The sequence below is a fragment of the Leptopilina heterotoma genome, unplaced genomic scaffold (assembly GCF_015476425.1).
Source record: "Leptopilina heterotoma isolate Lh14 unplaced genomic scaffold, ASM1547642v1 Lhet_113, whole genome shotgun sequence".
NCBI lineage: Eukaryota > Metazoa > Arthropoda > Insecta > Hymenoptera > Figitidae > Leptopilina > Leptopilina heterotoma.
Window position 1 is genome coordinate 1,581,157 of NW_025110832.1, and position 23,580 is coordinate 1,604,736.

Consider the following 23,580-nt stretch of genomic DNA (forward strand, 5'->3'; position numbering starts at 1 on the left):
GAACTATTAATTTAATAAGCTGAAAGTTCATTTTTTTAAAATAAATATTTTATTTTTTAAATCAAAAGTTATTAAAAAGTTAAACTTTTTCTAAAAATAACTAATATATAGTTACACTTATTTTATAGTTAGACCTGAATATTAATTTTTTTATTTCCTTATTTCCTAAGTACACGTTTTGATATCAATGTCAATTTGACATCATTTTGACGTCATCTTGCCTTTTGTATGATTTTTAACATAGTTCATAATTTATAAATATTTAGCAAATATTAGCATATAGTTAGTAGATATATAGTTTTTACAAAAAATTTTTAATCGTCAAAATTTCGTCAAAATTTTTTTTTAATTTGATCATTGACAATAATAATAGAAATTGACGTCATTTTGATTGACGATTTCTCACTGGGAAGTTACTTAGTAACTATAAGTTAAGTAAGTAAGTAAGTAAGTAAGTAAGTTAATTAATAATTAAGTTTGTAACTTTGTTAGCTAGTTAGTTAATAAATTAGTAAGTAAGTTAGTTAGTTAGTAAGTTAGAAAGTTAATTAGCTCGTTAGTTAGTAAGTTTGTTTGTCAGTAAGTTAATTCTTCACTAACTGTTGTCCCTGGTGAAGCTAAATTCATCGAATTGTTGACTTGGTGTTTGATTTAAAGTAAAATTTCATTCATAGCAGAAATAACACCAAAATTAATTATTTTAATCCTTTCTGATGTTATTTTAGCACTGTTTGGCAATACCCAAAACCGTTTTTCAATTTGACATTTAATTCATAAAAAAAGTTTCTTAATTAACAATTAGATTATTGCAACCCTATTAATTCGATCAGGTCCAAATTTTGTACACTTACTAAGGGTCCTAAGAGTAGTTAATTCACAGAGTTTTAGAGAATGATTAAATAAAAATTATAATTAGGGACCGTTCATAAATTGAACCCCTTGATGCAAGAACCAGACGCAGCCCATTTAATTTCAATAGTCTATGTCTGGTTCTTGCATCCAGGGGTTCAATTACGTAAGACATTTAGGGGGGAAGGGGGGGTCAGCAAGATCTTACGAAGAATAGGAAAAATGGCGCTAATGTATGTAAAATATCTTACGAGGGGAGAGGGGTCAAATTTTCCAAAAAAAAATGTCTTACGTAATTTATGGACAACCCCTTAAATTATTAAATATTGAAAAATCGTTTGATTTTAATCGTTTTAATTTAATAACTCGTAAACAAATTATTAAAAAAAAGTCGTTCAACCTCTAGTATTCTTAGCTCTTTGTAAGCCCTACAACTTTTAATAATAACTTTTATGTCTAAAATTTTACTAGAAACAGCAATATTGAAAAACGTGAAAAAACTTGTTTTTGTGGACTTAAAAATTTTATATGTAACATACAACGCGCTTGGTCTAAGTTGGTGCAAATTTTTGGGCATTATTTCTAAACCATTAATTTATCAAATGGCGCTATTCCCAATTGGATAGGATTTATGTCACATACTTTCGACAAGGGCGCCTGGACTAATAATAATAATAATAATAATAATAATAATAATAAGCCGATTTTATCGTAGCTCAATAAAACGGCCCTTATTAAAACTCATCTTTTCATTATTATTCATTCACTATTGTAGGAAATATAGTAGAAAAACTAAGATTGACACATGAATGTAACTTTTTAAAATTTTATTTTTTTTTGTAAAACTTCTAATTTTTGTAATAAGGTTGTTAAAACCTTTGAAAACGTTATTAATATTTAAATAACGCTGCTTTTCAGTTTTAAACTTTAATAAAAACTTAACACCTTGTAATAAAAAAGCGAGGAATACGTTTCTTAAATGTAAAGCTGTGGTTTTTATTTTACTTCAATTTTCTATAATGAAACTATATATATTTTTATACTAAATTTAACATACAAACTTTACTATAATTATACTTCAATATAATAATAAGATCTTCTGAACTTATAAATAATGATTTTCACTCAATATTCATGGTAAATTTATAAAAAAAAATTTTTATTTTTACGAAATTTTGGCATTTTTAATTTTAAGTAAAAATTGTTTGTTCTAACGATTATTAGAATTTATTATTAATTTCAACGTAATTTTACATTGACAAAGAAGTGTAATTGTGAAATAAAGCCAAATTAATTGTTAATTAAAAAATTGAAGTGAACGATCGCTTCGAATCAAGGTGATCGTTAACTTCAATTTTTTAATTATTTGACGACTGAGTGATAGAATCATCATTATTATATTAATTGTTAATTGGTTGAAATTTTTAAGAGTTATCCCATTTTATAAGTGGTATTATGAACCATAGGCATGAAAGGGTTAAAAACTTAAAAAATTTGAATGAAACTTGTAACTCGGGTATTTTTTTTGAGATTATTATTAACCCCTTAAGGAGGTTCTATCGCTTGACGAAGCTAGTCAAAACAGTGACAAATATTTAATGATTTGACTCACTTGGTAACGTAAAACGTTTGGCAACGCCGAATTATTTCTAACCTGTGATGAAAATTATCATTTAAATTTCGCGGTCAAATTTAATGTGTATAGTGCATGCAACGTTGCCAAACGTTATAAGTGTTGTTTATATTATCAGATGAAACGTAAATTTTGTTTACAAATTGATTTATTGTAAATCTCACAGGTACCTATTGACAATTGTTTTTACAGATATATAATTATTGCATATCGGTTTAGTATTTAAAAAATTTAGAACAATATCTGTTCATTTAATACTTTGCAGTATGTAAATATATATGACAAATTACTCAATTTCCATAAGACTCAATGTTAAATGTTGAAAACCAAAAATGTTTATAACTTTTTTCATAGGTACCTAGAGGTCACAAAAATTTAACTACGCCTTTATATTAACTTTATCTAGCTGCTCATCAAGTTTTATCAAAATCTGTTCATTAAATCAATTATCGATAGAACCTCCTTAACTGCCATGCAAAGATTTTGGCTGATAAATCTTTGCCATGGGGTTAAGGGGAAATAGGTGAAATAGGTAAACAAACAGAGATTTAAAAATGATTTAATAATTTAAAAAAATTGTCTCTTTTAAATTAGGAAATATATTTATTCTTACAAAAGATGTAAATTTTTTCTGATTAATTATAAACTTACATTATATATAAACTTAACCTATAAATACAATGTTTACAACTTTCGACTTGAAAAAGTCATCGTCAAAATAATTCCAATAAGTCTCATAATTGTTTTAAATGTCATTAAGAAATCTTTGTCGTGGTATTAAGAAATCATGACATAAAGGAACTTTATATATTAAAATATTGTTTAGACTTTAAAGTCGAAATTTTGCTGTATCTTTAAGGCAGATAAACAAAAATTCAACTATTTATTGGACACTTTAAAGTTGTTAGTTTTAAAAAAATATATTATAATACTAATACAAGTTTGTTTAATTGCACTTTAGAAGTCGGCTGTTAGAGTGAAATTACTTTTCTCTTGCATAACACCCCATTTTTGATATTCGCCAACTTTCTTTTCAAAGAAATTAGTTTTTCCTTCTAATGAAATATGTTCCATAAAGTCAAATGGATTTTCAGATTTGTAAACCTGGAATCAGATATATAGTGTGTTAAAAATGTCTATTGTAATTTTCGCTATATATTTATTTAGTAGTAGCGCCTCGTTCGACTTTGTTGCTTCCACCTTTTTCCATTTAACATGTCTCTTTTATTTAATTTTGTATTGTTTATTATAATTCATCTAAAGTTACTTAAATTATTATTTAGTTGTTCTAAAACTAAATTAATTGAAATTAAATAAAATTTGCAAGTCCAATGATATTGTAAGGAGCGACTATAGCTCCATCTTCTAAGTGTATGTGAGTTTTTAAGGTACTATATTTAATTTGATGAGTTCGCCCTTCTATTCACTTTTCACATTATCAATGCTCATTTTCTATTTCGATATTTTTCGATATATTCGATCTTTCCTTGCAATGTCTTTTTTAAGAAAAAAAAAGAGAGAGAGAAAGACTAGCGACATAATTATTCAACATTTAAAGTAGAAATGTGTGCAGAGTTGCAAAAAATTTTTAATTAAAAACTTTTGAAATTCAATAACTTATCAGAATATTATTATAAAACAAGAAGAAATCGAGTCTTCGACTCGGAGTGATCGATTTCTTCATGTTTTATAATTAGAAACGACCCTTAATTTTTAATTAAAATTCCTCTTTAAATCAATTATTTTTAATAATGACTTTTAGATCAAGAATAATGTAAATGTACTACCTATGTAATTAATGTAAAATAAAATAGAATTTTGTACTTACTTTTGGACATCCCAATTCAAGAAGTAGTCTATCGGCAACAAATTCAATGTACTGGCACATCAACTTGCAATTCATGCCGATCATTTCCACCGGTAAAGCATCTGTTAAGAACTCTTGTTCAATAGATACCGCATCCTTAATTATTGATATAACTCGTTCTTTGCTTGGTTTTTGAACAATATGTTTGAACATTAGACATGCAAAATCACAATGTAATCCCTGGAATCAATAAAAATAAAAAATATGTAGAATCATAATCATTCAATTGTCATAAAAAAAATTCGGTATCAATTCCAAAAGTTAAAATTCAATTTTACAAAGTAAATAAAATCTTTATTTAAAATAATTTTTGTCTAGTAATAGAATTAAAAAAAATAATTTTAAATAATTTCAATTTTTTAAGAAAAACAAAATTATTTATCACACCTCATTAGTCAGTATTGATCTAGAGATTTATAGGTAAAATTGAAAAAAATTAGTCAAGATGATAAAGTGTAATTTAATCAGAGAATGGGAATTTGAATAATTGTACTGACCTCATCGCGAGAAATAAGTTCATTACTAAAAGTAAGACCAGGCATTAATCCTCTCTTTTTTAACCAGAAAATTGATGCAAAGCTGCCGCTGAAGAAGATTCCTTCCACTGCCGCGAATGCAATGACGCGTTCGGCAAATGTTGCAGAATCGTGGGCTATCCAGTTTAAGGCCCATTGTGCTTTTTTAGCAACGCAAGGTAAAGTTTCAATAGCATTGAAAAGGAAATCTCTGCAAATACAGAATTTATTTTTTTAAAACAGAAATATTAGATTTTCCAAGTCGAACTTTAAGACCCGCTTACATCATTAACGTTTCCATATAATTTTTTAAAGTTTTATCCAAAAGTCTTCTTTAAATCAATTCTTATAAGAATTCAATTACTTAAATACAAAAATAAACAATTCGAAAATAGTTATTTCTAAATGTCTCTCTTTATTCAGTTTTTGAAATTTGGGTTAAATTCTTCTTATTTTAGATATAATATAGCAAAAGAAAAATACCTCTGATGTATGTCAGCAATGTATGTGTCGATCAGTAGCGAATACATTTCTGAATGAACATTTTCCATGGCCACTTGGAATCCATAGAAACAACGAGCCTCAGTTACTTGAACTTCTTGACTGAAGCGTTCCACCAAATTTTCGTTAACGATACCATCAGATGCGGCGAAAAAGGCCAAAATATGTGAAATGAACTTGCGCTCATCGTCTGTCAATTTACTCCAATCTGACAGATCCTAAAACATATTTTAAATTCTATGTTGTATTGTATTTTTCCTTTTTTGAGTTCAAATTTTTTAACTCAAACATTTTTTTGTCTCTTACCTTGGATAAATCAACTTCTTCAACTGTCCAAAATGAAGCCTCTGCTTTTTTATACATCTGCCAAATATCCGGCCATTGAATAGGAAATACAACAAATCTACGAGGATTTTCTCTAAGTAGGGGTTCCAATTCTATATTGAAGGAATTGTCTTTTAGATTGAGATTCTTCACAGCTTTTGTTGCATCGATCTAAAAGATAATTAAATAAACAAAAATTTTAATATGAGATTTTATGAAATCAATTTTTAAAATTGAAATACAAAAACATATTTATTTCATGATTACTGCTTCGAATTCTTTATAAAATATAACAAAATTGTAGATTTACTTACTTCTGATTTTTTTCCATTTTCTTGAGTGATCCTCGGAGAAATGCAACGTTTCTTTGGGGATAACTGTAAAATGAAAAATATTTTCCTCATGATTTTAATGATTAAACAGTATTAAGTATATGAGCTTTTAAATTTTTTATATAAATTTAACAGAAATAGTAATAATGTTAATTAACCCTTTAACGTCCCCGGAAAGGAAGGAGGTTTTTGGGGTTACTGATTACTAATCTGATGTTACTTTTTCAAAATTCAAAAAGGCGGATTCAATATGGAGGACCACTTTTTATACACAGGAAAAAAAGTCTGACTCCGTATACACCTTAAATTTAGCCTCGAAAATAGGCTGAAAGTAAGACTATTTTTAGTGTGTAAAATTGATGCAATTCGCTTGTTATCAGCGACTTTAAAAACCCCTGACAGGGTGTTTAACAAGGATTCAGAAAATAATTCCCTGACTTTTTACTAATTTTATTTCTGCTTTCTTGGGACAAAAATATGGTAACTGACATATTTAACAATAAATTAATATCTAATGATAGAAACAAACGATAATAAAAATCTTCTAAGTTCTGTTAAATTAAAAAAAATTTTTATTCACAGAAATTTTAATTTTTGTTTACATTTTTAGAAATTTCCCTGACTTTCAATGAAATTCTCTGACATTCCCTGACTTTTCCATGACTTTTTCCTGACTTCTCTAACCGTTCGACACCCTGCCTGAGTAACGAGTTTCATGAAAATCCAAATTGTTTTAAATATTCGTAAATTTTAAAACAATTCCTTATAATTTTGTTAAATAATAGCAAATTTTAGATACGTTCTGATATATTTTGAAAGCCATCTTTTAGGCTATGTTTGCAATGTTTTAAGTGAAAATGCACAAAGCGGATTAACTCCCGATACAAACTTATTATATTTAAATCTTTATTACATTAAAAATATTGAATACAAATTATGTTTAATTTTATTGAACAAACTTCATTTCATTTTATAAAATTAAAAAAGAATCTTTTATTTAAGGTTATAAGATAACAGACATAACCTATAAGACTTAGCTTCTTAAATTCAAATTTTCAAAAACCTTCTTTGATGTTAGGGAATTTTAATTTTTGCGTTAGGTTGAGGCATTAGATCCCCATAAGCGGTAGGGATTTTTCAGATTTTTCTAAAATTGCGTTTTAATATAAGAATATGAAATATTATAAATAAATTAATTAAAAAAATGTAATTATTTTTTCTGTACGTCTCCTATAGAAATAGCCGCAAATATTATTCCATTAATGTCTGCCGATTTTCGGCCACCTACATCTAACCGTAGTAAACACCCCGCCATTGTTGTCTGCCAAGAATCGGTGCCAACTTCGACAGTACTGGGCCAGTTTTCGACCGTTTTTATTTTCACACTTGGGAACTTGAAAAATTTTAAATCTAATTTTAATTTAATAAAATTTGATTCGATTAAAATTTAGATAAATTAAAATTTAAATATATTACCATTCTAATCAACGCTTTACAATTTTGAATTGATAAAAGTTTGAAAAGATAAAAGATTAATTCTAAAATTAATTCTAATCAACGCTTTAAAAATTTTGAATTGATAAAAGTTTGAATCAATAAAAGATGTTTATAAATTAATGAGCCTGAATCAATTGTGGGTTCTGATCAAATAACACAACCGACACTCGACACTCGGACGCACTCTCTAATACTAGTCGTAGCCAGGTAGCAGTAAGCAGTAAGCGGTAGTTGCCGATTTGCGTAGTTTAGGACAGGGACCTAAGCAACACTCTGCATTCGATTCTAAATATATACTTATAACGCTTGTTTATTAGAAATCCCCCCTTTCCCCCTCTCTACAATGTAACGCAATATTACATAAATTATATTCCTTAAAAATAGAGGTTCCAAAATTTATTTTTAAAATTCATTTTAAATTCAAAACTATAATTTATTCATATATCGTGTTAAAAAAATTAAGGCGTACATGGCTGAAGTAATTCAGTGTTACAATTTCGTTAGAAAATCTATAAAAAAAACAATATAAAATATGAATTTATACGTAACGAAATTTATTGTTTAAATTAAATTTTTTGTACGGAAAGAAGAAAGTAGTCAATCATACTCAGCACTGAGTCATAGTTACTAAACAATATGGTGACATTTTCGTTCAACAAAACAAAAAGTAAACTTCACTAAACGGACGTTTAGTTATTAAGACTATCAACTTGATCAGTATCGTCTACGATATGAAATGTCATATCTACGATTCTGCTTACAATTTACCAATGAAAAAATTAACCTCTTTTTTAATAGATATAATATAGTTAAACCTTTCTAAATAATAATTTTGTCAAATGTGATATTAATTATTTTTCTGATAATTTGTTACATATATTATAATTTCTATAATTATTTAGTTTAATAGAGAATATTATAAACTCTATATTTCTTTACAAAATATATTTGTTGCATAATTGAATAAACAGTTAAAAAAAATTTTACAACTATGATAGCAATTACCTATTATTTGTTGTAATAACAAGCATAGATAATAAGTATCATAGCAAATAAAGTTTTGAAAAATAATATTTTATCTCGATTTCCTTTAATTTTTTAATAGGTAGCTTTTTAATTAATTAAATATTTTTTATAGTTAAATTAATAAAATTATAATATAATAATCGTAAACATCCTTATGGTATTTCAAAAAATATTTGAAAACATTTGAGAAATTTAAAATTTTAGAAATAGTTTCAAATTTTATAAAAAAGACCTAGAAAATGTAAAATTGGTTTTGATAGTTTTTAAAAATGCAAATAATCGGCACCAATATGGCTGATACTATTTTGAAAACATAAACTTTAACTAATCTAAAACTTGATTTTTGGGTCGCTGATTACAGATATGAAGTCATCTTTTTAAAACTCAAAATGGCGGATCCAATATGGCGGATAGTTTTTGAAAATTTTAATAAAATTGCTTAAAACTTGATACTCATGATAATGATCATTTTTATTTGAAATATAAAATTAATAATATTAAACAGTTTAAAATTAAAATTTTATTCAGCTTGATTTTTTAAGATTAACAAAAACTTTTAAAGAATGTATATATTTTTGTACTTTGCAAGGTGTCCAATAAAATCACGTTTACTTAAAAAATCATAAATATCCGTAAATTTCAAGCAAATATTGAAACTTGAAATGAAAACTCAATCAATTTATATGTTTGAAGAAAATTTTTCAATTTTTAATTAAAATTCTTCAAAAAATTAATAAGTATTTTTTAAATTAAATACAAAAATACTTTTATGAAATTCAATTATTTTTGAAAAATTGCATTAAAATATTAAAAAAAAACTAATTCTTACAATTGTTTTATCATAATTTTTAAAAATTTTAATTATCTTCGAACAAAGTATATTAAATTTTTTAAAATTTTACTTTTTTAAACAATATTATTATTAAAATTTTTGGGAAATCGTGTTGAAATTCTTCAAAAATATGATTATTTTTATATTTTTCAAAAATTCAATTAATTTTAAAAAATGTTACCACATTTTAATTGTTTAGAAATTATTCAATTGTCAATTAAATAATCCTACCTACATAAATAAATAAATGAAATTTAAATTATGCAGAATTAATTAAGGTTGAATTAAACGGCGTAGAATTATTATTTCTTGACTTTAAAAAAAATCTGATTTTAATTTCTGTAGAATTTTGAATTGTAGTACATATTTAATTGCGTAGAATTTAAAAAAAAATTATTTTACAATTTTTTTTTAAATTTAGTAATTTATTATTTAATTCATTAATTAATTAAATATTTTAATTAAATGAAATATTTTACGATTACTATCTGCAGATGTTTTTTTCGTAGAATTATAATTGTAGAATTTTCTTGTGTAGAGTTTAATTTTCTAAAAATTTATATAAAAAATATCCAATCCAAAGAATTTAGTTGAGTAGAATTTTAAAAAAATCTATTTTTAATCAACTGTTAGATTTAAAAAAAATTTCGTTCTATTTGAACATCGAAAATAGGAAGATAGTAATGAAATTCGAAAAAATAAGATTTTATTATTCAATCAAACATATTTTTTTGTGTTACCAATCAACATAATTTTGTCCCACTACTATTATTATAAGCCATTTAAAAATTTAATTTTATCACATTTTCAAGGTAAACAGGAAAGGAAAATAAAATACTGAATTTATTAGGTAGTATTTCTAATACCGATTTGAGAAATAAATATAATTGAAATTGTTAATTTTAGATCAATTATTTTTATTTTTACAAAATTGTCAATTTCAATTATTCAGTAAATTTATTCTCGGAATTTTGTATATTAACAAATATTTGCTGAAAGAGAAGTATTTTGGATTAGTATTCTGACGCAATAATAGGCGAGAAGTGTTTATTTAGAAAAATTGAATTCAGTGGAAGAGTTAATTTGTTTTCCAGATTAACATAATGTTTTTATCCCCAATGTTTGAAACATATGAATAATTTTTTCTTTCTTAATTGTCCCAATCAAAAATGATAATTTTTCTATTTTCTTTGTGTTAACATTTCTGTGAAATTCAATAAAAATTGTTTTTTTTTATTATTTTATTTATCGAATACTGATTAAAAAATACCGAAATTATTTTATTTATAAAATCCATTTAAAAATAATTTTCATATGATGTTTATTAATTTTAAAGAAATTTTGAACATAAAATTCAATTTTCTTTAAATGGGCTTCATTTTCAATTAATTCTCTTATTTCAGGTAAAATGTGGAAAAAATAGACTAAAAAATAGAATCGAGAACAATTTATGAAAAAATATTCTTTTCGTAAATTTTTCTTTATATATTATTTTCTACTATGACATATTTCAATGAAAATATTCCTTACTATTTTATTTTTTCTTTTTTGAAAAAGTAGACAAAAGAATATTTTTACATAATATAATTAAATATTTTTTTCAATTCTTATTCCTAAAAAAAATTGCTTTATTAATTTTCCATAAATTATAACAAGAAATCTTATAGTCTTGTTATAAAAAATTTATCAGAAAATAAAATGAATGATAATCGAAAAATGCACAAGAGTAACGTGTTACATCCTGCACATTGTCGAAACCAAAATGAATGCAAATACTTGGAGGTAAAACTTACATTTTCTTTGGTAGACATTAAGAGAGCCATTGTAAATGAAAATTCTTTTTTAACTTATATAAATTGAAATAAAAGATTAGTAGTAACTAATACTAACACACAACTTTGCACTTTTCAAGATATTGAAACAAATACTAAAAGGCAGAAACGAAAGTCAATCGAGTGGAAGAGTAAACAAATGGTATTAAAAAAAGAGGTAAATACGACCACATCCGAATTTCCATTGGCAAAAATAAATTACAAGAGTGAGGGAAAGAATTTAACCAATCAACTAGTATGTTTCTGCCGCTAAAATTTACCACGTGTTTGTCACATTTACAATAATATTATTAAAGAGATTATTAATCAAAAGACGCTGAGAAAAATGTGTAGTAAAATAATAAAAAAAATTTTGGAATGAGTTTCTCTCATTTTTATTAATCTACTTACAAGAAAATGTTAATAAATAAATGAAAAACATTATAGTTTTTCCCGCTTACTGATCAGGGATTGGAAAATATATTTATTTAGGTCAAATCATTGGCAGGGTTCAGAAAGATACAGAAGAATGGAAACGCCTACGACAACTGGGACTGCATTCCTCAAGGCGCTCTTGAATAGATGCACCTCTGAAGTGCACCAACGGTTAGCCAATAAGAACTCTCTATTCAAAATATTTCTATTTAAAAGTGTGTTTTTATTGGTTAAACGTTTTCCGCTTTCACGTTTTGACACTTTAAGTCCAATGCACAAAAAAAACTCATGCTTTGCGTTCGCCAACGCAAAGTATGAGTTAGAAAGAGACAGATATATATTTGTTTCCTTTTTTATCACATTTATCACGTTATCACTTTTGTCAAGAAATTAGCGAACAGCGTTTACGTTGTTCGCTAATTTCTTGACAAAAGAATCGAAGGTGTATAAATACTTCCAATATTTTTGTCAAGAAATTCAATTTTGTAAATTTTCATGGCCCTATCACAAAATTTTGTTGATTGTGGAGTAAGAGAGACAGATAAATAAGTCTGTCTCTCTTACTCCAATATAGATTTTCCATTCTGGACTATTTTTACCAAAGGTGTGAATGCTCCATTAACGTAAAAAAAAGTTACTGTAGAAGCACCTGAAAGTTTAACAAGGAACATTTTGTTTCCCATCTATGTGAATTGATCTATGCTCTTTTCAAAAGTTTCACGATATTCCAAAGTTCTTTAAAATGTAAATAAAGGAGGACTTTAAAAACATAAAGAAAAGAAGGAAAACAATTCCTTCTCAAGTTTCTATTTATTTTCTTGATAGAAAAGAAAGAGCATATGGCAATTTTGTTTAATTTATATAGAATCCTTTTAGGAACAGCAGTTGGATTTGCATTTAAACCTTGTATTTTGGACACATTCGGCACAATCGTTCGGGTAGATGGAAAGTCCATGCAACCAACATTAAATCCAGACACAAATAATGTTGATTTCATATTTTTAAATCGCTGGGCAATACGCAATTATGATATTAATCGCGGGGATATTATTACATTCGTATCGCCCAATGCACCAGATAGGCATATAATTAAACGTGTCGTTGGTTTGGCTGGAGATGTTATTAGTACTATAGGTTATAAAACAGAAGTTGTCAAGGTATTGTATTCAATTCTATCTATATTTCGTTTTTACTTTTATTAAACTACTGTCATTGAAAATAAATACCTACCGTAATTATTACTTAGTTATTAGAATAATATTTACTTATTTATTACAATTTTATCTGACAAAATATTTACTTATGTTCCATAATACAATTTCATAAAACATTTTTCTTTTGAAGAAGATATAAACACCCAAAATAAAAACAAATTTTGCAAAATTAAAATTATTCCTAAAATAATAAAAATTTCTTATTGTTCTTGATTTTAATTAAAAGGTGGTTTTACACTGAATAAGAATATTTTACTACCACTAACTAATGTTCATAATAATTTTTTCACGAAACTCCTATTTTTTTTAAGTTTAAAAAATATTTAACAATTTATTGAAATATTTTTTTAGCATACAATTTTTTAAAAGTAGGTATACGATAGTACTTTTTATAAAAATAAAAGGGATCACAGTCCCCTTTTTTACCTTTTATTAAGTTAATTAAAATTCACTAAAACACTTAAAATCATACATTTTCTTTATTTTTCTCCATATTTTTTTTTAAGAAAAACTTGTTATAATTATCATTTTTTGTAAGTTAGAAAAATTATTAGTTTTGCTTGAAGAAAAAAATGTCTACTTTTCACAAAACTTGGAAAAATTTTAATATTTTGAAACATAAAAATCTTTTTATATTATTTCTCAGTCTTTAAACTTAGAAATTTTTTCAAAATAACTTTTACTTCTAAGAAAAATCCAAATTGTTTGGAATTTTTGACCGAATCTATTAATTTCAGAATAAATTTTACAATAAAATTTACTACTATTATAAAATATACTCTGAAAGATTTTTAATAGCAAAATTTACTATGTATTTTCAATTTTTCTTTTTATAAAAATTATTCAAATTTTCCTCGAACATTACAATTAGCTGTTAAATATTCTTATTTTTAGAGTAAATTTTACTATATTTGCAAAAAAAATTCTACTTTTTAGAAAAAAATTGTTTTTAAAAATAGTAGGTAAAAGTTGTTCTGGAAATAACAATTTTTAATTTCAATTGTTTTTTATACAACTAGCAACAATTCGCGCGCTAAAGTGCGCGGCTAACTTCTTACTACCTTTTTTTTAAATAAAATTAGCAATTTTGAGAAATTTATTTATTTATAAATAACAAAATTCTTCTTCAAAGTTCAATTATTTTTATATAAATGTCAAAAAAATTCTTGTCCTAATTTCAATTATTTTCAAAAATAAAATGCTTTTTTCTAATTTCAATGATTTTCAATATCTACTATTTTAATATAAAATTTCCCAAAAATAATTCAATTATTAAAAAAAAAATTTTAATAAAATTGTATGCAAACATTTCATTATTTTCATAAATAATAAAAATTTCACATGAATTCAATTATTTTCATAAAAAATAATTTGAACATTTAGAAAATAATAATTGAATTAAAATGATGAAAATAATTTTAATAAGTTACAGTAACAATATTCTTATAATATAAAATAATGATTTTATTACTTGGTTTAATTTAAAAAAATTGTTTAATTTGAAAAAGGTTTGAATTTGTAATTTTTGAATGTCTTAATTCCTGCGGAAAATCCTGTTCCAGAAATAAGATTAAAAATAGGAATTGTGCAAATATTTTTCTTCTTTTTCAAAAACAAAATATAATAATTTTGTTAAAAAAAATTGTGATTCATAAACAAAAATAATGCAAAATAAATAAATTTTCTATGTCTTAATCACAGTTGTTTAACAATTTGCTAATTTCGTTTAGAAGTAAAGAACAAAAATCTGCATAATTTTAATTTGACAAAATATAATATTTAACAAAATTTTAGTCTTTTAATGAAAAGAAGTAAAAAAAATTCTGATGATACACTCTATCTAAATCTATCTAAAGATAACAAAAAATAAAAATATAAACAAAAGACAACTTCAGGGTGTGAGGGACAGAAAAAGTGAATGAATGAATGAAAGAACATTCAAATTATTATAGTTAATTAATTTATGAATTTTTCGAAAAATGCAATTATTCTTGAAAATTGTATTAAAAATTTTCGAATTAATTCAATTATTTAAGAAAATTTTGATAAATTTGTTCATAAGAATTCAATTTTCAAAAATATTTTATTATTCAATAATTTATTTATTTTTTTATTTAAATAATTGAATTCTCGAAGAACTTTCTAATAAAAATTGATTTATAGTAGAATTTCAGTTAAAATTTTAGATAATTGAATATTAGAAGCTTCGTCAGAAAAATCACAATTTGCATGGGGTCTTCGAATTAATCTGTAATTTGATGAAATTTTTATGTTTGATAAGAAAAATAAATGTACCAAAGAATTTTTGAAAATTTTCAGTATTGTAAAAGTTACGCCATATTGCATTTTTTGTTAAAATTTTTTTTAAATGTTAATATTTCGGTTTGTCTTAAGCATAAAATATTGTTTTTATCTTTGATGCGAAATTTTAATTTATAGAATTAAATGAATTAACCTGACTCGGGGTGATCGATAATTTCAACTTTATTAAATGAATTAAAATTTGTGAAATTTTATCGTAGGTTCCAAATGGCTACTGCTGGGTAGAAGGAGATCATACTGGATTTTCCTTGGACTCCAATTCTTTTGGACCTATTGCCCTTAGTTTACTAATTGGAAAAGCCACTTATATTGTCTGGCCACCAAGTCGATGGCAGCATCTTATTTCTGTCTTGCCATCTCATAGAACTCCTTTAAATTTAACCTGTACAGAAGTGGCCTAAATGAATTACAAAATGAGGGCTGTGTGTTTTGTTAATAAACTATGTTGGGAGCTTCCTGGTACGGTGTTCAGGCACGGATTGACGATTGGTGATGTCGACAATGATGGAGAGAATGAATTAGTCGTCGGTACAGCTGAAGGTTGTCTTTACATTTTTAAGGTAACGTGGTACTTTCAGTTTTTTATTACATATTTAAAGAAACAAATGGTACCTCTAATTCTATTCCTGTGAGAACTATTTAAAAATGTTTTAAAAAATCGTGTTTTCATTCAAATCTGTACATTTTTGAAAGGCACTACTGCAAAAAATTAACATGGAACAATTAGTTACCGTAAAAAGTACTGAGTTATCGGTTTTAAACGAGTCTGTTCAATTTAAAAAAAATTGTCCTCCACATTGGATCGGCCATTTTGAATTTCGAAAAACTAACAATGGATTCGTAGTCAGTGACCTCGAAAACCCCCCGAGTTTTTGGAAACTTATATTATAAAAAGATTAATAAATCTCATCTTCCAATGTTTGACATTGCAGAGAACAGAATTATGGCAAAAGATATCCGGGCTTGGTGTAATATCTTGCTTAACAATTGGCGACATTTTTAATTCTGGAAAGAATGCTCTTGTTGTTATTTGCGATGACGGTTGGGTTCACATTTACTATAATGACCAACCATTAATTCATTCCCTTTTTACTTCTCATTCAAGTTCTTTTGGTGATAATAAATTTGAGACGAGAAAGTCAAGTGGTAAGACATTTTATTTATTTAGTTTCTTTGTAATAAATATTATATATAATGTTCTTGTAAATTGAAAATTCTCGACACTTTTATCACGAATATTTCACATCCATTTGTATATTTTATCTATACCAGTGCTTCATAATATTGACAAATCGATGAGCATATAAATAATTCCATACTTACTGTAGATCCAAATAATAGATGTCGAAAGGAGAAAAATACAGAAAATGAGGAAAAAAGTGGAACGCCGCAGGAAGTTTTTGATTTATCGGAAAAACTATCCTGTGTGCATGTGCAGAGAATTCCGACTAATACAAAAGTAGTGCTCGTAGCGGATATTGATAAAGATGGTCTAAATGAAATGATAATTGGTCTGACCGATCGAGTAGTGCGGTCTTACAGGTGGTCGTGCAGATTAGACTTTGGACCGGGAAATCTTGTAGGTCTTAATAAATGGGAATGTGCTAATCAAATTGGTACGGTGACAATGCAAGTGAGTATCGACAGGGAATTTTGATCGAAATCATGGAAAATTGTTGTTTTCTAAAGTAATTGTGTTTATTCATGAAGTCTAATTTCACTTAAATATTTCAAAATTAATTCAATTTTAAAAGAATTGCGTTTACAATTTTCATAAGTAAATAAGTAGATAAACTTTCAAAGATTTTGATTTAAAATTTTGTAAAATTTCAATTTTAAATGTATTTAATTAGAAATATAAAAGAACTTAGATTTAAAAAAAATTTAAAAACTAAAATTCTTCTGAAATTAGTTACATTTTTTAATATACATTCAACTAGTTTTATTAAAAATAATGGATTTATAGAAGAATTTCAGTTAAAAACACCAAAACAAATTGAATTTTGAAGCAAAATTACAAATAATTGCCGAAATTCAATTATTTCCAAAAATAGCAAAATTCTTTCTCAGAAATTCAATTATTTTCAAAGATTTTAATAAAATTCTTTGCCAAATTTTAATTTTTTTTCAAAAACTTTTCTCAATTAAATGACTTTTTAATATCTAGTACTTAAATAAAAATTCCTAAAAGAATTCAATTAGTTAAAAAATTTAATAAAATTCTACGCAAACATTTAATTATTTTCATAAATAATAAAAATTTCATAGGAATTCAATTATTCGCAAATTATTTTCATATATTATTCAATTATTTTCATAGATAATAACATTTTTTACAGGGATTCAATTATTTTTAATACCTACAATTTTAATGAAATTCATTGAAAAAAGTTATAATTATTAAAAAATTTATTAAAATTTATCAAAGGAATTTAATTATTTCAATAATCTTTGCTACAATTTATTTATTAGAATTTAAGTATTATTTTCAATACATTTTTAATTAAAATTCTTTAAAGAATAAAATTATTTTCAAAAATTTTAATGAAATTCTTTTTGCGTAACAATTTAATTTTTTCAAAATAATTTTAATAAAATTCTTCGCAGAAATCCAATTATGTTTAAAAATTTACAAAAATTCTCGTCAAAATTTCAATTATCTTTATAAATATTAAAAATTTTTCTTCGAAATTCAATTATTTTTACAACTATTAGGGGCCGTCCATAAATTACGTAAGACATTTAGGGGGGAGGGGGGGTCAGCAAGATCTTACGAACAATAGGAAAAATGGCGCTAATGTATGTAAAATATCTTACGAGGGGGGAGGGGGGGGTCAAATTTACCCAAAAAATGTCTTACGTAATTTATGGACAGCCCCTTAATAAAATTTTTGGCAGAATTTCAATTATTTTTAATACAATTATTTTCATGAAATTTGTCGAAAAATGCAATTATTCTTAAAAATTTGATTAAAATTTGTCAAGAGAATTCAAATAATAATGTTTATTTTTATAGTTAAATAATTGAATTCTCGTAAAATTTCCTAATAAATATTGATTTAAAAATGAATTTCAAATTAAAATCTTTGAAAATTTGAACTTTTTATACTTTTAATTAAAAATTAAATATTAGAATTAATTTTTCTCAATAAGTTTAATTTAATTTTTTTTAATTATTTGAAGTTTTTAATTTCTAATATATTTAAATGAAGAATTTCAGAATAATCGAAATTTCGTAAAATTAAATTGTAAACAAAGGAATTTGAAAATTCACAAGGACTTATTACTTATTACTTATAAATTATTTTAAAAAATTGACTTAAAGAAGAATTTTAGTTGAAAATTTTTAGAAATGAATAATCGTAATGATGAAAATAATTTTTGAAGAAGTGACAGTAACAAAGTAGCAAGTTTTAATTATTATAAAACATGAAGAAAGCGATCACTCTGAGTCGAAGACTCGGAGAGATCGATATCTTCATGTTTTATAATAATATTCTTGTTATTGAATTTAAAATTTTCGAATATCTTAATTTCTATAAAAAAAAATAATGATTTTATTTAAAAATCAAGTTATTGATGTTTTCGAAAAATTTTCATTTTAAAAATCTGGAAAAATTCCGTTTTTTAACCTGGAAAACCTGGAAAGTCAGGGAATTTGAAAAGGGCAAAAGCGTGGCAACCCTGTGAATGCAATTTATTTATTAACAAATTATAATTGACTGAGGGAAATGCTATCTTTTAAAGACATAACGATTTTAATGGAATTATTGCAAGTAATCTTGTAATTCTTACCAGTAGTATTGTTTTAAAATCTGCCTCTAAACGAAGAAGATAATAATTTTACCCGTAAAACTTTAAAAATGCGGATTATTAGTTGACAAATGAGAAATAAATGCTGAGTGATTTAATTAAATTTTTAGCACGCAAAAGATGGAACCCCCACGTTGTTGGTTGCTCAACCAGGAGGAACATTTATGCGTATCAACTGTAACCAAGATAATTGTCATGTTGGAGATGAATTGTCTGATTCCAGTAACGAAGCTGCAGCCAGTTGTATTGACTATCAAACTCTTGGCATTCATCGAATGCGCAATGCAAATATATCTACAGAAATACTAGGAGATTTAGAACCAGGTTCGAGTATTCTTCATTTTACTTGACGCTAGGTTTCCTCATCAGTTAAAATTGAATTATATTTTCAATGACTACCTCATGTACCTTTTCTCATGGAAAGTCACATATAATAAAATGAATTAAATAAAATGAAATATAGGTCGAATTGAAATTAAATTTCCAGGAAAAGATGCATTGTCCTTAAAAAAAGATTCTCCATGGCTTCGGTATAAAAGAAAAGTTCAAGGAATTGATCAAATAGATGGAAATACTGTTGGTGGGAACGTGATTCTAGGAGAATATATTTCAATTGGCAATGAGGAACCAATGCATTCAATTTGCGATGACGCACATAATTACTCGAGTAGTACTATTCTAAATAATAATAACATAATAAGCGCAAAAAAGCCTTATCAAGAACCTGACAAGTCTGAGGACGTAAATCAAATGGAAAATTTAAGTGGAAAATCTTATGCTCTGGCAACGTTAGATGGTACAATAATGCTTGTTCGCAATGAGATCATCTTATGGTGCGTATAATATTTATTATTAAGATAAATTTGATGTTTTAAATATATTTTAAAATCTTACTTAGAAAAACGGATTTAACTTTGTTGAAAATATTTTATGGAAAGACGAAGATATTCTTAGGCACTTGTAATTGTGTAGAAAAAGATAAACAATGTTGAACGGAGAAGTAATTAATGAAGTTGTATTTTAAGGTCAATGCAAGTCGATCACCATATCTTTGCCTTATGTCAGTTAGACGTTACAAGAGATGGTGCTGATGAAATTATAGCATGCACATGGGATGGACAGACATATATTCTTGACCAACAAAGAAACAGTGTGCGTTTTCAGTTTGAACAAACTGTAAGAGCATTTTGTACAGGAATGTACCATGTTTCTTCAAAGAGCCCCACACCATCTTTTGTATTCAACACGTTCAACAATAAGGTTTGTTAACATTTCACCAAAGCTATTAAAACCTTTTTGAATGAAGTCAAAATTCCGCCTGCACATTGCATAAAAGTTAAAAATTCACAAATATTTTTTCTTCTTAAGTAGCAAGAATCCAAACAAATAATACAAAGTGTAAACTTTATTTAAAACACAAACAAGTGTTGGTTTACTGAAAGTAAAATGTAATCATAATTTAAAGCGTGTAAGCTTGCTGCAAACTTGATCAAGTTTTTTTATTTTTATTATTTATTCATTTTTTGCAAGTTTTCTGAAAACTTAAATAAAAGGTCAAAGAAGCAAAAGAAAGAAAGAAAAAAAAAGAAAAAACCCTGCCAAAGAAGCAGGGTACAACATGCAAAATAGAATATCTAAAAAAATTTAATATTAAATTTCAGATTTTTCTTTATTATGACATTATTATACCAAGTATGATACTGCAATCTATGAGCCCTTTAGATCAATGGAGCTCAAATGAAAAATATAAAATAGAAAAAATTGTGAATGCTAATGACGATATAAACCAAGAAAAAAACTTAAGGACACTTACAAATTGGCTTTTATATGGAACTCATTAAGCACTGTGGAATATATAGTCAAGAGTCACTAAGATAAAAATTATATCTAAGGGGCCGTCCATAAATTACGTAAGACATTTTTTTGGAAATATTGACCCCTCACCACCATAAGATATTTTACATACTTTAGCGCCATTTATTGAATTGATCGTAAGAAATAGCTAGAACCTCCTCTCCCCTGTCAAAGTCTTAAATAATTTAAGGACGATCCCTGAAACGCAGTGTAATCTCGAGTCATTAAATAAATAAATTTTATTATATTTATATATTATATTTATTATATTTGAAATTATTATTTCTATTATCAAGAAATTTTATTATTCCTGAACAGGCCCAACTTTTTTTGTAAAATATCACACAGATGAATTTGAATATTTAATATAATTTTGAAAATTCATGTTTAACTGTATTAAAAATATGCAATCAAAGTTAACTAGACAAATTCTAAATACTCATTTCATTTTTATTTTCTCACGAATTTTAATTTATTTATGACAAATTTTAAGTTCTGACTGTTACTAAATTGACTCTCTGAAGAGGAAATCCATGGATTTCGAAACGTTGGAGTAACATTAAATGAATCTTTCTCTGCACGGAGAAAACTGGAGTATTCAAGTATCGATCTAACAAGTATTTCTTTTTGAAAAAGAATTAACGCAGTTCTTATTAATGTTAATAGTCGAATAATAAAAAAATTCTTTAGCTTATTTTTAAAAAACAAATAAAATCAGTAGGCAGGTCCATGATACATACACATTAAGAATCGACTATTTTTTACGGTCGGAATAGTTTTATTTTTAAATTTTAAGTCCTGGAACAAATAAAAAATTTTTATAATTAATTTTTATAATTTTTTATAATTAATTAATTTTTTTTTACATACTGTAAACTTTCGAAGTACATTTATGGATTTTTTAATTGGATGTAAACTTTATTTTTTATAAACAATTTACTGTTTATTTTTTAGCAAAAAAAATCGATTAATTTACTCAAAAAGTGCGCCATTTTTACAAAAATGAATATAAAAAAAACCACATGTACTTCCAAAGTTTATATTATATAGATCATGAAATTTCTTTGTTTTCTGTTCCAGGACTTAAACTTTTCAAAAAAAAAAAATTATCCGGCCGTTTTGGTCACAAATAAAATAATATGATTACCAATTTCAAGATTGGTAGTCAGATAATTTGTAAAAATTCAATAATAGTGAATGTAGAACAACTCTTTATAAATATTTTATTTAGTAAAGGAGTCAAAATATTGTCGGTAGGTTGAATCAATAAATTGTATTCGAAAATATTTAGAGCATACCATGTCCATTTTGGGGCCCTTTCCGCTACTAAATTGTCATTTAATAAACTATTTTTTAAATTAAAGCCTATTAAATTGCGCATCGATTCCTTGAGGCCAATTTTTAATACATAATATCTGCAAACTTTTTATTTGTTGGTAAAAATCATAAAAAATATTTTTTTTATACAAGAGATAATTCTTGTAAAATGCACAATATTTATTGGTAAACCAATGTAATTAGTTAAGAAACTTGCCCCAAATATTTTCCTGCAATAGAAAATTAATTACAAAATGTTTCTTATTTGTTATGAACAAATTTAACAAAGAATAAATTTTTTATTCAAATCTTTTATTTTTTGTTTTTGAGTAATGTTTATTTCTTAGAAAATATATTTAATAAGAAAACTTATTAAAATACTAAAAATTAATACCTATAAATTTCATATTTTTTAATAATTTTTTTATTTTTAGTAATGAAAATAATAAATAAATGTAAAATATATGATTTTTTTGGGATGAATTAAAGCTTCTGTTATTAAATAGCATTATAATTAGTTAGCTTTTAGTCTATTTTAAAGTAAAATAATTAAAAACCCATAATCTTATTGTTTAAATAATCTAAATCAACAAATGGATAACTTTGTTAATGTCTCACAATAAGTGTTCATTCTTTTAACAAAATACATCTAGAAAAATCCATTTGAAGTTAAAGTTTCGTAAAACAACTTAATATTATTAAAAAATATAAAATTGATATTAATTTTTAGTATTGTAATTAGTATTCTTATTAAATATATTTTCTAAGAAATAAACATTACTCGGAAACAAAAAATAAAAGATTTGAATCAAAAATTTTTTGTGTTAAATTGTTTATAATAAATAAGAATCATTTTTTAAGTAATTTTTTATTTATTTTTATTTTATTTTTTTATTAAAACATTAGAAAATCTTTTATCTATTATTTATTAAAAATCGGTCTCAAGGAATCGATTAGCAATTTAATAGGCTTTAATTTAAAAAATATGCAATATACTGACTTTTTTTTTTTTAAAATACTTGTAATAAAAAAGGGAATCATAATTGACCAGAAAAAATACGAAATTAGGCGGAGAAGTTTATTTTATTTCTATTTGTTTATAACAATTATTGCTATTTTAAACAAATCATGATCAAAATGTAACAAACGTTTTTTGTTTGTATATTGCTCATACCAAATTTTATAAAAATCTATCAAATAAAACAATAGGGAATTGTTTTTAATAATTTGATGCTTAAAAGTTGTATAAACAATATTTGATACAAAAATACTATAAAATTATTGACATGACATATAAAAATCTCTCCATCGAAAAATTAGTGTCACACTTCAGAAATTTCGAGTCTTCTAAAAAACTGGATGGCATTTTTACTCACGTAACTGATATAAATGTCAAAAACTTACAAGCAAACAACTGGTTATATAGTGAGAGTTATAA

At 25.1% G+C, this 23,580-nt stretch overlaps 3 protein-coding genes across 3 annotated transcripts; 2 read left to right on the top strand and 1 right to left on the bottom strand.

The window, feature by feature from the left end:
* Positions 1–3,065: 3,065 nt before the first annotated feature.
* LOC122506004 (ribonucleoside-diphosphate reductase subunit M2 B) lies at positions 3,066–11,369 on the bottom strand. The gene is made up of 7 exons (XM_043617956.1): positions 11,170–11,369; positions 6,004–6,066; positions 5,672–5,860; positions 5,348–5,583; positions 4,847–5,075; positions 4,311–4,529; positions 3,066–3,586 (listed from the first exon to the last, which is right to left on the bottom strand). The coding sequence occupies exons 1-7, from the start codon at positions 11,197–11,199 to the stop codon at positions 3,440–3,442; spliced, it is 1,113 nt and encodes a 370-aa protein (XP_043473891.1). The 5' UTR covers positions 11,200–11,369; the 3' UTR covers positions 3,066–3,439.
* A 958-nt stretch (positions 11,370–12,327) lies between these two features.
* Positions 12,328–15,561, top strand: LOC122506019 (mitochondrial inner membrane protease subunit 2-like). The gene is made up of 2 exons (XM_043617983.1): positions 12,328–12,779; positions 15,359–15,561. Exons 1-2 carry the CDS (start codon positions 12,462–12,464, stop codon positions 15,557–15,559), a joined length of 519 nt encoding a protein of 172 aa, XP_043473918.1. The 5' UTR covers positions 12,328–12,461; the 3' UTR covers positions 15,560–15,561.
* A 10-nt stretch (positions 15,562–15,571) lies between these two features.
* Positions 15,572–21,076, top strand: LOC122506013 (KICSTOR complex protein ITFG2-like). The gene is made up of 7 exons (XM_043617970.1): positions 15,572–15,718; positions 16,091–16,304; positions 16,487–16,791; positions 19,082–19,295; positions 19,459–19,804; positions 19,997–20,231; positions 20,633–21,076. The coding sequence occupies exons 1-7, from the start codon at positions 15,572–15,574 to the stop codon at positions 20,810–20,812; spliced, it is 1,641 nt and encodes a 546-aa protein (XP_043473905.1). The 3' UTR covers positions 20,813–21,076.
* Positions 21,077–23,580: the final 2,504 nt, after the last annotated feature.

Excerpts from the sequence above, each read along its gene's own strand:
- LOC122506004 (XM_043617956.1), bottom strand. The coding sequence starts at position 11,199 with ATGGCTCTCTTAATGTCTACCAAAGAAAAT. Across the intron at positions 5,861-6,003 it reads AAAATGGAAAAAAATCAGAA|ATCGATGCAACAAAAGCTGT; the intron begins GTAAGTAAATCT and ends ATTATCTTTTAG. Across the intron at positions 4,530-4,846 it reads AACTTATTTCTCGCGATGAG|GGATTACATTGTGATTTTGC; the intron begins GTCAGTACAATT and ends TATTGATTCCAG.
- LOC122506013 (XM_043617970.1), top strand. The coding sequence starts at position 15,572 with ATGAGGGCTGTGTGTTTTGTTAATAAACTATGTTGGGAGCTTCCTGGT. Across the intron at positions 19,296-19,458 it reads ACTAGGAGATTTAGAACCAG|GAAAAGATGCATTGTCCTTA; the intron begins GTTCGAGTATTC and ends TTAAATTTCCAG. Across the intron at positions 19,805-19,996 it reads CGCAATGAGATCATCTTATG|GTCAATGCAAGTCGATCACC; the intron begins GTGCGTATAATA and ends TTGTATTTTAAG.
- LOC122506019 (XM_043617983.1), top strand. The coding sequence starts at position 12,462 with ATGGCAATTTTGTTTAATTTATATAGAATCCTTTTAGGAACAGCAGTT. Across the intron at positions 12,780-15,358 it reads ATAAAACAGAAGTTGTCAAG|GTTCCAAATGGCTACTGCTG; the intron begins GTATTGTATTCA and ends ATTTTATCGTAG.